Source organism: Urocampus carinirostris, chromosome 20 (assembly GCF_059441175.1).
Source record: "Urocampus carinirostris isolate Australia breed hairy pipefish chromosome 20, RoL_Ucar_1.0, whole genome shotgun sequence".
Taxonomy (NCBI): domain Eukaryota; kingdom Metazoa; phylum Chordata; class Actinopteri; order Syngnathiformes; family Syngnathidae; genus Urocampus; species Urocampus carinirostris.
In genome coordinates this window covers 21,804,013-21,819,911 of record NC_142368.1, presented here as the reverse complement: position 1 = coordinate 21,819,911, position 15,899 = coordinate 21,804,013, and the positions used below count along the sequence as shown (strand labels likewise).

Here is a 15,899-nt window from a genome sequence, read left to right as displayed (position 1 = left end):
CCGACCACGTTTTGATCTCGAATCCCGGCTGACAACTTGTTTTTGACTCCGACCACGTTCTGATCTCCCTTAACAGCTAACGACCTGTTTTTCCGTCTGACTACGCTACGATCTCCCGCTCCAGAAGAGCCACTTGAGCGACTTGCTTCCCACCTCCAGCGAGCACCGTATCGCGGACGTTGCCTTTCCTTTATATCTCAATAAACTTGTGATTAACGTTACGCATCTGGGTCCTCCTTCGGTTCTGGTTGTGAAAATGAATGCGAACACTTTAGTGCTCGCTGATACCAAGTGCCGATACCATTAGTGCGTTTCATAAAGTGTTCCTAAAACATGTTATTTTTTTCTCAATACTCAAAGCTGCACATTGCAAAACAAGGCAAGTTAAAAATAAGATTACATGACAATATAATCTAAGTTAAATATCAAAGATTATACTTCAATGAGCAGAATTAAATTCTAGAGAACAGGACAACTTTACCATTTTTTTAAAATGGACTTATATGTTTTCTTATTTTTATTTTTTATTTATTTCTAGGTACGAAATGGATACCATTACTATAAGTTTCCTATCAAGACAAGAACTTTAGTACTTGCTGAAATGAAGTACAGAGACATTTTGTAAAGTTTCCCCCAAAACATGTTTTTATTTTTCTCAATACCTAATGGTACACATAACAGAACAAGTCAAAAATTGAGGGTGAAATCTAGTTAAAGGGTCAGTGTGTGTTCTTTAGCAGCTCCTAGTGGTAACAAAAAACTTCATTCAATAAAATATGATATTTATTTCAATAGTTAGTAAAAATACACAAACTATTGTATAAACAACTACAGGGAGTGCAGAATTATTAGGCAAGTTGTATTTTTGAGGATTAATTTTATTATTGAACAACAACCATGTTCTTAATGAACCCAAAAGTCTCATTAATATCAAAGCTGAATATTTTGGAAGTTGGAGTGGGGCTTTTTTAGTTTTAGCTATTTTAGGAGGATATCTGTGTGTGCAGGTGACTATTACTGTGCATAATTATTAGGCAACTTAACAAAAAACAAATGTATACCCATTTCAATTATTTATTTTCATCAGGGAAACCAATATAACAGCTCAACATTCACAAATAAACATTTCTGACATTCCAAAAACAAAACAAAAACAAATCAGTGACCAATATAGCCACCTTTCTTTGCAAGGACACTCAAAAGCCTGCCATCCATGGATTCTGTCAGTGCTTTGATCTGTTCACGATCAACATTGCGTGCAGCAGCAACCACAGCCTCCCAGACACTGTTCAGAGAGGTGTACTGTTTTCCCTCCTTGTAAATCTCACATTTGATGAGGGACCACAGGTTCTCTATGGGGTTCAGATCAGGTGAACAAGGAGGCCATGTCATTAGTTTTTCTTCTTTTAGACCCTTTCTTGCCAGCCACGCTGTGGAGTACTTGGATGCGTGTGATGGAGCGTTGTCCTGCATGAAAATCATGTTTTTCTTGAAGGATGCGGACTTCTTCCTGTACCACTGCTTGAAGAAGGTGTCTTCCAGAAACTGGCAGTAGGACTGGGAGTTGAGCTTGAGTCCATCCTCAACCCGAAAAGGCCCCACAAGCTCATCTTTGATGATACCAGCCCATACCAGTACCCCACCTCCACCTTGCTGGCGTCTGAGGCGGACTGGAGCTCTCTGCCCTTTACCGATCCAGCCACGGGCCCATCCATCTGGCCCATCAAGACTCACTCTCATTTCATCAGTCCATAAAACCTTAGAAAAATCCGTCTTGAGATTTTTCTTGGCCCAGTCTTGACGTTTCAGCTTGTGTGTCTTGTTCAGTGGTGGTCGTTTTTCAGCCTTTCTTACCTTGGCCATGTCTCTGAGTATTGCACACCTTGTGCTTTTGGGCACTCCAGTGATGTTGCAGCTCTGAAATGTGGCAAAACTGGTGGCAAGTGGCATCTTGGCAGCTGTACGCTTGACTTTTCTCAGTTCACGGGCAGTTATTTTGCGCCTTGGTTTTTCTACACGCTTCTTGCGACCCTGTTGACTATTTTGAATGTAACGCTTGATTGTTCGATGATCACGCTTCAGAAGCTTGGCAATTTTAAGAGTGCTGCATCCCTCTGCAAGATATCTCACTATTTTTGACTTTTCAGAGCCTGTCAAGTCCCTCTTCTGACCCATTTTGCCAAAGGAAAGGAATAATAATAATAATTATGCACACCTGATATAGGGTGTTGATGTCATTAGACCACACCCCTTCTCATTACAGAGATGCACATCACCTGATATGCTTAATTGGTAGTAGGCTTTCGAGCCTATACAGCTTGGAGTAAGACAACATGCATAAAGAGGATGATGTGGTCAAAATACTCATTTGCCTAATAATTCTGCACTCCCTGTATTTTTAAAAATACTTGGAAGGTTGAGAAATGTATTTTACGTAACATAAGTCCTACCCTAAGGGGGCTGACATAATTGTCCACCATCTTGCTGCTACCTCAAAAATGTTAGAAAATTAAAATTGAAGAAAAATAGTGTGTTTTACTTTGAGTCCCCATAGTTGTCACAGTTGCCATGGCCGCCAATTGGCCCCGCCCATGTGGCGCCAGCTGCAACTCATTGACAGATTGGCTTCCCGTCTATTTAAGCTCAGTGCTCTTACTATTCGTTTGTCAGTCCGTCGACGAACCTCTGTCCCGCAAGACGCGGGTTTTGACTTGGCCCTGTTTCCCGTTGGTATTCCCTGTCTGGTATTGTTCCCATTTATTTTTGCCCTGTTTAATATCGGTTTCCAGTTTCGTTCCCGTCTATTTTTGTCACGTTTATTATTCTCTCCAGTTTTCGTTTCTGTCTAGTTTGTCCTGTTTATTTTCAACATCCTGTTTCATTATCTATCCTGTCTGTCGCGTCCTGTCCAGTATCGACCCCATCCGTCCGATATCAACTTGGGCAATTGGTATCGATCTCATCGGCCTCTGGCTTCCTATCCTTTCACACCAGACTGCTGCCTAACGTGCATGACTCCCCATTTCCCGTAAAATAAAAGGCTTGTGTGAGTAACGTCACGCGTTTGGGTCCTGATCCAGTTCTGGTTCATGACAATAGTTTGTATTCTTCCTTATGCTTTTTACCACTTTTTTCTGTTGCACTACAAAATACAGCAACATCTATAGAATTAATACACACTGTCCCTTTATCAGGCAAAATAATTTCCCTACATAACAATATATATGCAAATATATTCGCAATGAAAACCTTAATATGGACAATTCAACATTCTTAGTTTCCACGCAACTACAAAAATGATTCCATTTTCTTAAAAATGTTCAGGTATTACGCCTGCTAGCTTGCTCGCCGTAAAATTGTGTTTATTTGCCAACAAAATGGGGATGAAAAGGAAAACGCTATCAGAGAGCGAGCCAGAGAGAGAGAAAGAGAGATGCCTTTTGTCAGAACGCATAAATAACTGTCCGTGGGATGTAAACATCACCGGTCATAACCCAGCAGAATTAAAACAAGCACTCTCAACAGGATTAACGCACATTTTCCCCCCTCTGTTTTCTCCTCTTTTAATTCCTTATTTAAAAACCAACTTCCTCTTTAAAGCATTGAACGAATGTTTTGCTATTTCGGTGTTGAAACTATCCAACTTGTTTCAAGAGTCGTCTTTTGCAGGGCCGGCGTTTGTTTATTCGAAGGCGACCGCGTCCAGCGTTATCTTTTAGCAAAAACACTGCCACTTATCTGCTCCGGTTTGGCTTCGATTTCCAAAAGGGGGATAACAGAGGTGAGGTCACCACACACACCCAAAACGCCCACACCAAACAAAGAAATGTACAAATTAATGAAAATATATATGTTTATCTGTAGCATCTGCACAATTTCAGGCTTGTTTGCTATTTTGTGCGAATTCTTCAACAAGTAGGCGCTGTTTTGGTAGTACCGCAAGAAACTTTATTATTTATCGGTAAGATTTTTATCAGCTTACCAAGTAAATGGGGCCAGTTACGGCCTGTGATCAAACTTTTACTGGCCCGCGGTTAATAATATGTGGCCCACCAGTAATGTTGACCACAGCATAAAATAACTCAAAACACCATTTCACCAGATGATAGCAGTAATTTTTTGGCCCCTTGCCCTTGGCTTTCTGACAGAATTTACGCCCACCCCCCAAAAAAAGGAAAGTTGACTGTGAAGGCCACGGCTTCCAGGACAAGTGGAAATTGGAGTCAAATGACAATGCTACAAAGGCAAGCTACGAGGTTGTGACGCTGATTGCTAAGCACCGCCAACATTTCTCAAAACGGTGAATTTATTAAAGACTGTTCAAAGAATGCCAGGCTGAATAGTCTGCCCTCAAATATTTTCATCTTACCAAATCTGGTTTGCTTTCTGAAAAGCTTTTTTTTTTTTAGCTTTCTTCACATTACCCCGATTTCAGCTCACCTGCATTGGATCCCTGTTAGCTTAAGATGTGATTTTGAGGTTCTGTTGGTAGTATACAAAATCATGCATGGACCTGCTCCCTCATATCTTTCAGATATAATTTCCCCCTATGTTCCGGTCCAGAGCCTTCGCTCTGAAAATGCTGGTCTACGAGTGATCCCAAGAGCCAAGAAGAGATCCGTAGGTTCGAGAACGTTCTCCAGTCGGGCTCCTGATTCGATCTGAAACCTCAGTGGTAATGTTTAAGTCTAAGCTTAAAACCCACTTCTATTTTATAGCATATAAATGACCTACATTTTATGTTGACAATATCTGTGTATTGTTTGCCCTCAGGGGATGGTGTCATAATAGTATGTGGTTTGCAACAATCTGTTGTCTGTCCCTTTGAGACTCTTTTGTGAGTAAAGGCTATACAAAAAAACATGACTTGACTTTCTATTTGGCTATTTAATTGGGTTTTTATTCTTTTAGGTAGCTATCTAGCTCCCCATTTTTTACCTGTTTACCTTTCTAGCTAACTATCAAGGTACTTCATTTGCTATTTAGCAAGCCATCTAGCTAAATTACTATTTTGGAAACATGTATCAAAGTGGGTGGCCTTTGCGCTAAATAGTAACAAAAAGTAGCTCTCGGCTTGACAAATGTTGTACAACCCAGATCTAAAAACTGCTGGATCGGTCAAAATTTCGAGATTTTGTCATTGCTCTCAACTGGACTTTTTGCATGATTTCTGTTATTACCATGTTTATTGTTGAGGTTGACCACATTTTGTGTATTGTTACAACATCTATTGGAGCCTGGTCATCCTAGAAGGGGGATTACCCCATGTTCGGCCCCTTCTTAAGGTTCTTAATTTCCGCATGCTGATGTTTTTTTGAGTTTTTCCTTGCCCTCATGTACGTTTTAGAATAGGGGATTGTTGTAATGGTGATCTGTGCAGCCCTTTAAGACCTTTTGTGATTCGAGACTGTGCAAATAAATATGACTTGAGTGACTTAAAAATGTTTATGCAATGTACATATTACAAAAAGAACACAATTTGTCTTTGGGCCAGCAAAGACGATAGTGACTACAAAAAAATCATTTAAATAGTTTCTGTTTACGGGAACGAAAGGAGGAGGACATGCCACCAGTCCAAGCCGTTATTCCCACTCGGAAAGGAGATGAGACGGGGGTCAGCAGTCCCATAGGTGACCCAAAAAAGGTATCCAAAGTGATTTTTGGTCACGAGGCCGTGGTCCCACATAAGCGTGAAGAACTTAGCATTTCCTTCAGCTCGTTCTCAGGCTTTCCTGCGACCATGAAGGGCCATGTCTGCAGAAAGCAAAAAGAAAGGTAAGCGTGGAGATCATTTCCAAAATTTGAATTCAATATTTGTTGAAATTTGATTAGGTGCATATTTTAGCAGACACTCAATACAAGGAGAGAAGACATCAATGAATTTTGAACTTGCAAGAACAGGAGAAGACTGTACAAAAAAACAATACCGAATTCCAAAGGGTCACTCATAAGCCCCTTTTTATTTTTATTAAAATTAAATTACAAAAAGCCTATAGTGTGTGAAAATTAAATAAAAGCAACGTTATTGGAAAAATGATGTAAACTAGTGGTCTTAAACCTGCGGTGTGCAGGCCTTTGGCAGCCCTGGGCTTATGGTTTGAGAACCCCGGCCTTAATATGAAGTAACTTGAGCCCATTTTTACTCATTAAGTCATTCTCATATTAATCCTTATTTTTTGTGTAGAATCAGTACTTAATTACTTACTTATTTGCTGGATTATTGTTGTAGTTATTTATTATTGACTTGTTTACCTTAATACTAATCCTAAATCTGTTAACTTTATTTCTTCAACTTTATTTAGTGTGGGGGGGAAAATATATTTAAAAACCTTTGATGGTTTTCTCAGAGATTTTCCTTTAGAAAACCATAGTATTCCCTGCCTTACCTGGACCCTAGCTCCAGCGGCCTCTAAGAAAGTTCAGTTTGAGACCCCTGATGTAAACAGTGCATAAAAGTAACAATAACAATGAGGTATAATCTAAAAATAATGAACTGGCATCCTGTGCAATCTTCTTTGTGGGTGACCATTAATAAAGGAAAATAAATTAACCTAGCAAAATGTTTTACTGGGTTGTGATTTGTTTCATTGTTTTCAATTAAAAAAAAACAACAACTGAATACCGATCATTTTTACATTACAGTTGAAACATATACAACCAAATGGTCAAGATTAAGCAAAAAACAGAACAATAAGAAAATAAATTACTTTTCACCAAAGAAGTAAATAGTTCCAAGGCATGTTGGGTATTTGATTTACTCTTAGGTGATATCAATACTTAGAAATATACATATTGCCAGTTACATAAAAAATGGGTACTCAGATCTTATTTATTGACTTATTTGTGAATTTTTATTGCTGCTTAATATTTTTTTGCACTACTTTTTCATTACACTATTGTTACAATGCATTCTTTTTATTGCAGTATTATTTAAGCAGCGCGACCTTGTAAATATTTTTGCCTATTTATCCTGACGTTCTTTAATCTTATGTTTCTATTTTAGGTCTTTATTACACATTTATCCTGGATTGCCAAATCTAATTTAGTTCTAAACAATGAACCCTTTGTTGTTGTCAAGGAAATAAAGACAATTCTTATTCTTAAGACAATTCTTATTCTTAATCAAATTATAATATTTATTTTTCTATTATTTTATGGTTTTTAAAAACACATCAACAAATAATTAAGCAGAAAATACAACTCAAGAGACAAGCATTGGTATACGAACATTTGGGCATGAATCTACGGTGTTAACTCCAAAAGAGTGTTAGTTATTTGTAGTGTGGCATGAATAGGTGTTAAGAATGTTTTTGCATACATATTTTTGTATAATACTAAAACTTGGGATGATTATTTCTGTATTAGACACATAGTTGGTCAGGTTTTACTTGAAAGGGGTATTTACAAATATGCACAATAAGATATTTTAATCATGACACACGTTGAAACATCAGTTTCACTGTTTATGAAACTTATCTTGCTTAACTTTTTTTTTTGCTGGATTTATCAACGGTTGCTCGAGCAAATCTCAAATTCTGTTACACGTATAAAAAAATAGCTCCATTATTTCGTGACGATAAATCGTCCTGTTGGAGCAAATCAAAATGAATGATTAGAAAATAAGATTGAGCGTTCGGGACGATGAAGGAAATACTACGTCGTCTATTTTTCACCCAAGGAAATGTTTTTAAAATTATTTTGAAATGTTCACATTTGTAGGGCTCAGTGGGATTGCAATTGAGATAAGAATTGTGATAACAACATAGTGAACATCATTTAGAGCATTATTAGTCATGCGATCCAAGATGAACACGTAATGAAGGATAAAAACAGGAAAATGAGATAAAGAATGTCGGAATATACAGGCGAAAATATTTTCAAGGTTAGAGACTGGCCTAGCATTTCCTAGTAAATGATTATCAATGCAAACTAGAAAGTGTAAAGACATTATAAATATTGAAAATACAAAAATTATAACGTGTGTGTGTACTTTTACACATTGTATTTGGAAACATACATTTCAGAGTTTGTATTCTTTTACTCTAAGGTGAGAGGAGAGAGTGGGAAAGGTGAGATGGCACAACATTCATTTGGACAGGTAACTTAAAATTAGTTTTACCTGGTTATATCAGTATCAGAAATTATTTTCCACCTATTTTATTAACACTCCACTTATTGAAACATGAATATTTTGTTTGTTTGTTTCTTTGTACATAATTCAATTGTTTGTTTGTTTGTACATGATTCAAATTGAATCTTTTCTTCCGGCGCCGTCACGAATGGCAGCCAAATGTGAATTTCCCTTCGGGGATGAACAAAGTATCTATCTATCTATCTATCTATCTATCTATCTAGAAAAAAAAACTGCATCATTTTACCCGACATCTTTTCTACTTTAAAGCAGAGGTGGGCAAACATTTTGAGTAGTATGACTGTACATGTATTTTGTAGTATTTCTGTAAATGTATTTTTGTATTATAACTGCGACATGATTTTTTGGGAGTATTACTGGACAAGATTTACTTGGTATTACTAGACATTTTTAAATAGTATTTTTTAAATATTCCTGTATTAGATTTTTAGTATCTCTGTAAAAGTATTTTTTGTAGTATCTATGTAGCAGTATTTTTATAGTATTCAATATTGTCTTGATTGTCAATAACATAAAATTCCAATGACATTTTCTCTGCAGCCTCATTATTTATAAATGTACAGAGGGAGTTCAGAACGCACTAATCTTTAGTAGTACAGTATAACTGTTGTAGTATTTCTGTATTACAATTTTGTCAAATTTCGGTAGTATTTTTTGTAGTATTTCTTATATGTAGATTTTTTCCATTAGTATTTCTGTATTGTAGTGTTACTGTAGTATTTCCGTCTGTATTTTTTTCTTTTCAGAACGAAAGCAAAACTGTATATATGTATATATATATATATATATATATATATATATATATATATATATATATATATATATATATATATATATATATATATCAAATCTTTAAATTTAAGCACAACATCTAATATTCAGTTTTGCAGCAATTTTAAAAATACTCCTATTTTTTTTTAGATTTTTACTGTAGTCATATTTTGTTGACATACAAGGGGACAGTGGGGACAAAGCAGGCACCAAAAAACCCTTACATTTTTTTATATGGTTTATAATATATTGTCATTATACTTTGACTATTGTCTCACGGCAGGCTGGATTTAAAAGTCTGACTAAAAAGGCCACATGTGGGCCTCGGGTAGTATTTTGCCCACCCCTGCTGTATTTCATATACTTAAGCCCCGCACGTTGTCTGTCAGGCTTACCAGGTTGACGGGATGAACGTATCCGCTTTCGTACTTGTCGTTGGCAAGCACCTGGCGCAGGTGCGCAATGTAGCTGGACGCCAGGCGCAGAGTGTCCAGTTTGGAAAGCTTAGTGTCGGCCGGTACCCACGGAAGGGATGTCTTGAGCCGCGAGAAGGCCTTGGACAATACGCGCATCCGAGCTCGTTCACGTGCATTGGCCGCGTTTCTTTGCACCTGTTTGCCCTCCCGCTGGACTGGGCCGCTTTCTTCCCCAGCGGAGTTCTTGCAGGACTTGCGCGCCGAGGTCCTGCGCCTTTTAGTGGGCGTTGTGCGCGTGGGGGCGCCGGCCTCGCCGTTGGAGCTGTCCTCGGCGCTCTCTGCCGAGGCGAACTTGAGGATGCCGTCCAGGAGCTCGTCGTCCACGTCGCTTAGGGAGCCCGTGGACATGGTGGGAGCGGAGGCGCTTTTTGCGGTTTTTAGGTTCGGGTCTTGGGTGCGCTCTTGAGTGTTGCGAATTTAGTTTTTATGAGCGAGGGCGGCGGCCTGCGCCGATGGGAGGGGAAAAGGACACCGATAATGGACCTCCCAAAACTCCCATCACTTTTTATTGGACACTAAAAAAAAGTAATATGTACCACTATACTCTCCAGTGTTGTGCACGTTATAAAAAAAGAAGAATTATTTACATTTACTTGTTACTTAAAAGGTGATTGCGTTACCACCATATCAAACCCAAAAGTAGTACGTGACTCTGAAAGTATATCTTGTTACAAATTACTGTTTATACTCACATTGAGCTGACCCCTAAAACTGATTTAAAATAGCCACTTAATAAAAGAATAGAATAGAATAGAATAGAATCCCCTGCCCTCTGCCCGATGATTGCTGGGATGGGCTCCAGTACCCCCGCGACCCTTCTGAGGATAAGCAGTGCAGCTAATGAGATGAGGTGAGAGAATAGAATAGAACAGAATAGAATAGACTTGAACGCCTTTATGTTCATTACACATAGTGTCAATGGAGTTCATAGCTTGCCCATATAGTGCAGATATTATATATAATTTAGCTAGGTGGCTTGCTAAATAGCAAATGAATTACCTTGATAGTTAGAAAGGTAAACAGGCAAAAAATAGGGAGCTAGATAGCTAGCTAAAGAGTAAAAACCCAACTAAATGGCCAAATAGAAAGTCAAGTCATGCCAAGTCATGTTTATTTGTATAGCCCTTAATCACAAGGAGTCTCAAAGGGCTGCACAGACCACAGACCATTGCAAACTACAGACTATTATTACTTGATCCCCAGATCTAAAACCTACATGATGGCAAGGAAAAACTCAAAACCCTCAGCATGAGGAAAGGAAAGAAAACTTGAGAAGCAAACGCATATAATTTTCCTTGCACATATTTAGGGCCAGCAAATCCACCTGTGGTACAAACGGATTGATTGTTACAGAGTAAGTGTTTGCGACTTAAAACTCCTCAACTGTAGTAAGCTAGCTCGGTTGTGTTAGCATGTAGATATTAATAAATGTGCGGCTAACACCAAACAAAAACGTGGAAGTAGGGGTGTACAGAAACCTTTTTTGAAAAAGTCGTTTTGTTAGAAGCCTGGCAGAGCCCGTTTTGCCCGCCCGAATGAAAGCCAGCTTCGATTGTTTCATCCCTCCTTAGAATTCATGTCATTACAACATAAATCTTTAATGATGTCATGACTACGATTGGAATCGCCTGCGCCCGCTCATTTGGCGCTAGCCGCTGCAGGGTATCTGATTGTCTCCCTGTTTAAACCCTGTCCTCTCACTCTCCGGTTGTCAGTCAGTCTGCAAACCTCTGTTTATACAGGGGAGCCTTTTTTGACCCTGATTTCCGCCTGTCCCTTTTTTGCTCCCGTTTGTTTCTGGCTACGACCTGTTTCGATCCCGACAACGTCTGGTCTCCTGTCCCGACTTACGAACCGTTTTTGATTGCGACCACGTCTGCTCTCCTGTCCCGGCTTACGACTCGTTTCTGACCCCGACCACGTTTTTGCTCTCCTGTCCCAGCTATTGACCTGTTTTTCCGTCCCTGACACCGCCATTGCCCTCTACGGAAGATCCACTTCTGTATTCGGATCACAATCCGATTTAGAGAGCGACTTGCTTCCCACATCCAGCGAGCATCGGATCGCGGACGCAGCCCTTCCTCTTTCTTTCAATAAAATTGTGAGAAAATGTTACGCGTTTGGGTCTACCCTGTGTGCTGGTCGTGACAAAGAAGACCCTTTCTGTTTTTTTTAAGAAACATATTTTTTTGTCAAAACTGAAAATGCCTTTTGGGTCATTTCCTGTGAAAAGAATTTCAGTGTTGAGAATTTGGTGGTTTAACTATTATGTTATGTCAAATAATAGATAAAATGCAGTAGGCGAGATCTATGTTTTGAAATCCTGCTTATGCAAAACGATCTTTAGCACACATTGTGAAATGTTTCAGTTTGGATCTCTTTAAATAAGTACTAGTCGATTATGGATTTTGCATCAAGTCTCAAAAGTCAGTTTGTTAGATACATTGTAAGCAGTTAAAGTACAGCATATAAAGCAGGACATGTGGAACCTCTAAATTTCACAGAGGAGCTCCTCTGCAAAATTAACAGTCTTCTTATATCATCCACACTGGTTTCCTCCTCCTAGTGACATGGAATTTAAAAAGTAACAGAATTTAAATGTAGGCTGTTTGGCTATTCACCTCCAAACCAAATATTGAGTTACCAGACTTGGAACACTATGGAAGAAGTTGGGCAAGTAGTATTTTTTCACCAAGCCATATGTACTTATGAAAAGAGAGAACCCCTGCACGAAAAGGAGATAACCAATGCACAATATCCTTGTAATTGGAAGGTTTATCCTAGTTGGCATAATTGACCCACATCCCCCATAACCCTCAGCACATTATTCCAGTTCGTTGTCTTAGGAAGCCTGTGGACATGTTGGGAGTGGTGGCGGGTTTTGCAGGTTTTGGGTTCAGAACTTGGGTGCGCTTACAAGTGAGTTGCGGACTTTGTTTTATGTCCTAGGGCGGCGGCCCGCACGCATGAGAACAGAAAAGGACGAGGATGATGGACATCCCAAACCTCCCATCACTTTTATTGGACAATTAGTTAAAAGTACAGAATATCATCTGACAGTGTTTCCCAACTTTTATAGAGTCAATGTGCTTATTGGCACAAGACCAAAGAAAATGTGTCCTCTCTGTCACTATAAAAGTCTTGCTTTTACTGTCCAGCCAAACTAAGACACAATACTTGTCATGGATAAATTTGCTTTTACTCCAGTCGTCACCTTTGGTATCCTTAAAAAAGTACAAAAACTTATGATAACCTGACTCACACAGGTCAGTTGACTCAATTAATTTAGGAAAAGTACACATAGTTGTGGACATTTGCTCATTGAGTACGTCTTCATTCCACATCTATTTATTTTGATTTTTATGTACAAATTTCCATCCTACCATTATCCACACCGCTCATCCTCAGTAGGGTCGCGGGGGGGCTGGAGTCCATCCCAGCCATCTTCGGGCAGTAGGCAGGGGACACCCCAAACTGGTTGCCAGCCAGTCGCAGGGCACACAGGGAGAGACAACTCGCTCGCTCATTCACACCTAGGGACAATTTGGACCGGCCAATTAACCTGACATGCATGTTTTTGGAATGTGGGAGGAAACCGGAGTGCCCGGAGGAAACCCACTCAAGCATGCAACATGCAAACTCCACACAGGACCTTAGAACTGTGCTGAACACACGCTAACCACTCCCCTGCCGTGCTGCCTATTTATGTATATGTTTATCTTTTTTCAATGAAATGAAAAAAAGAATGATTTATGTATGCATTTTTAACTAAACTGTTTTATTGAATTATTTATCTATGTGTTTATGTAACTCTTTTTTTTATATTTTTTTTATTTCTGAATGAATCATTTCATTTTTTTATCCATCTAGTTTTCTATTAATTTAAATGCATGAATCATTTGAATATAGATACAAAAATGTATAAAACGCAAAGTCCTTTACCAGACAAAGAGCCTTTGAGCCTTTTATATAACACAAAAGCAAAATAAATAACATCATTGCCACAAAGTTTGTTTTTCAACAAAAATGGGAAATATTTATAAATATCTATATTAAACATTTTTTTAAGAGTACAAACCAACTCAATCTGCAAAATAACCCAAAAATGCTGGGTCAAAGTCATCCCAGTAGTGGATTGATTTAAATTTTACCCACATTTCTAACTGAACTGTTTTTTCAAGGGTACAGTTTGTAAAATTTGACCTCTAAATGTTGGAGAATGCGAGGTGCTAAAAAGCACAAGGAAAAATTCATGCTAAAAGTGACCAAAACAGAGCCTCTGACTTCTCATTTTTGCCAAGTCTGTTAAGTTTAAAGTTTAGTAGACACTCAAAAAAAGGAGAGAAAACATCAATGGATTTTGAACTTGCAAGGACAGGGAGAGAAGCCTTCAGATAAGAAAGTCAAACCTGTTCTAAAAGTCCTACTCTGAGCTCTTTCTTTTAATTACATCTCTTAAGTTTACCAAAGCAGATCTGGTGATACAGGTCAGGGATGTGGGGATCAAAGAACAGCAATAGCGGAAATAAAGTAAGTCAAAATAACAAACTGTCATGGTTGCCATGGCACACAATTGGTCCCCGCCGTGTGGCGCCAGGTTCTGTCAGGGTTGCCACACCGCCCAATTGGCCCCGCACATTGACACCAGCTGAAACGCGTTGACAGATTGCTGCCGGACTATTTAAACGCAGTCTTGTGAATCGCCAGGTGCCAGAGCATCTGCGAAACTCCTGCTAGACTCGTGAATCTTCGTTTTTGCCTGTGTTTGATCCTGTTTTATTTTCGGCCCGATCTGTTTGATTTTGACCACTCCTAAGTTCTGATTTTAAGCTACTTCCGTGACTATCGATCCCCGGACAGAGTTTGCGCTCAATCCTCCTCTCCCCAATAAACTGTGAGTAACGTTACGCGATTGGGTTCTTATTCAGTTTTCCTGTCCTGGTTCGTGATACAAACAACAGTGCGCAATAATTGTCGAATTACAATTCTGGTGAAAACTTTGCAGGTATCCAATATTAAAACAGAATAAACCTATCACAGTTTTATTCAGGTTTTTGGTTTCCCATAGCAACAAGATGGTCGACAATTGTGGCTCAATTTGTGGAAGAATGATAATGTTTCGACCTAAGAGTTTAAAAAATAATGCACTTTTATATGATGCTTCAGATATTTTCACTTATTATTCAAATTTCTTTTTGACATTTGGGGGCGCTAGATAATCCACACTGTGCAAGGTAACAACCTGCGTTTGTTACCTCTCGTCTCTTTCTTCGATCTACTACTTCAACTAACTCTTCCTGGTCTCCTGAAGTCTAGCATCAAAATCATCCAGCTGGTACTAAATGTTACAGCGAGGCTTTTAACTAAGACAAGAAAGTTTGATTACATTACCTCGATTTTAGCTAAACTGCATTGGCTCCCTGTCTGATTAAGACGTGATTATAGCGTCTGTTGGTTTACAAAATAATGCATGGACTTGCCGCCTCAAATCTTTCAGATTTAATATCATTATGTTCCCGCTGTGAGCCTTTGCTCGGAAAATGCTGGTCTACGAGTGATCCCAAGACCCAAGAAGAAATCCGCAGGTTGTAGAGCATTCTCCATTCGGGCCCCGGGGCTGTGGAATGCTGTGCCCTCTGAGATTCGATCTGCAACCTTAAATCTCGGCTTAAAACACACTTCTATTCTGTAGCTTATGAATGACCATTATTTTGTGTTGATGATGTCCCTTTGTTGCAGTCTGGTCATCCTGAAAGGGGGATTGACTCATGTGCGGTCCCTTCTCAAGGTTTCTTCATTTTTCTCATGTTGAGGTTTTTGAGTTTTCCCTTACCCTTGTGTAGATATTAGATCAGGTGATGGTGGAATAATAGTCTGTAGTCTGTACAGTCCTTTGAGACTTAATTATGCTTAAGGGCTATACAAATAAACTTGACTTGATTTGACTTTACAGTACAAAATCATCTCTCTGTCACAAAATTGAAACATAATTAGACTTAATGGGAAGTTTTTTGCAGTTTAAAAAATTCTTCCCACATCCCGCATAATTTACAGCCCATTATGCCAGTTTGCAGGGTGGAGGGCAAGGACAAGAAGGGGGAAGGGTGTCACGTCTCAAATGGCAAACTGGCGCCTCGGCCCCCTCTGATGTAATGGATACGGGGTACCTCACAATCCCCTGTTTGGACTTTTCACATCCGTCGCGACGATGCACCGAGCACCTTGCGGGAGCGCAAAGTGTGCGAAACGGAACTGGCGGATTACGAGACGGAAGACCAAGAGATAGCTTCGAAAGGAGGCAGAGTCCTTCCTGGGTGGCCTTCGATTCAAAGCGGAAAAATAATAACGGAGTCGAGGAGATTGATGATGCACCTCTGAGCCGTTAGGACGCAAATAACTTGTGAATTGCAAAAAAAGAAATGTATACATCCTCCTTTGTTTGCTGTAAAAACATAATTTTATGAGCGCTGCAGGCCCTCTTTATTTTCTTCTTGTTGTTA

At 39.2% G+C, this 15,899-nt stretch overlaps 1 protein-coding gene across 1 annotated transcript; it reads right to left on the bottom strand.

The window, feature by feature from the left end:
* Window positions 1-5,431: 5,431 nt before the first annotated feature.
* tcf21 (transcription factor 21) lies at window positions 5,432-9,804 on the bottom strand. The gene is made up of 2 exons (XM_088325126.1): window positions 9,319-9,804; window positions 5,432-5,754 (listed from the first exon to the last, which is right to left on the bottom strand). The coding sequence occupies exons 1-2, from the start codon at window positions 9,745-9,747 to the stop codon at window positions 5,665-5,667; spliced, it is 519 nt and encodes a 172-aa protein (XP_088181252.1). The 5' UTR covers window positions 9,748-9,804; the 3' UTR covers window positions 5,432-5,664.
* Window positions 9,805-15,899: the final 6,095 nt, after the last annotated feature.

Excerpts from the sequence above, each read along its gene's own strand:
- tcf21 (XM_088325126.1), bottom strand. The coding sequence starts at position 9,747 with ATGTCCACGGGCTCCCTAAGCGACGTGGACGACGAGCTCCTGGACGGC. Across the intron at positions 5,755-9,318 it reads ACGTTCATCCCGTCAACCTG|ACATGGCCCTTCATGGTCGC; the intron begins GTAAGCCTGACA and ends TGCTTTCTGCAG.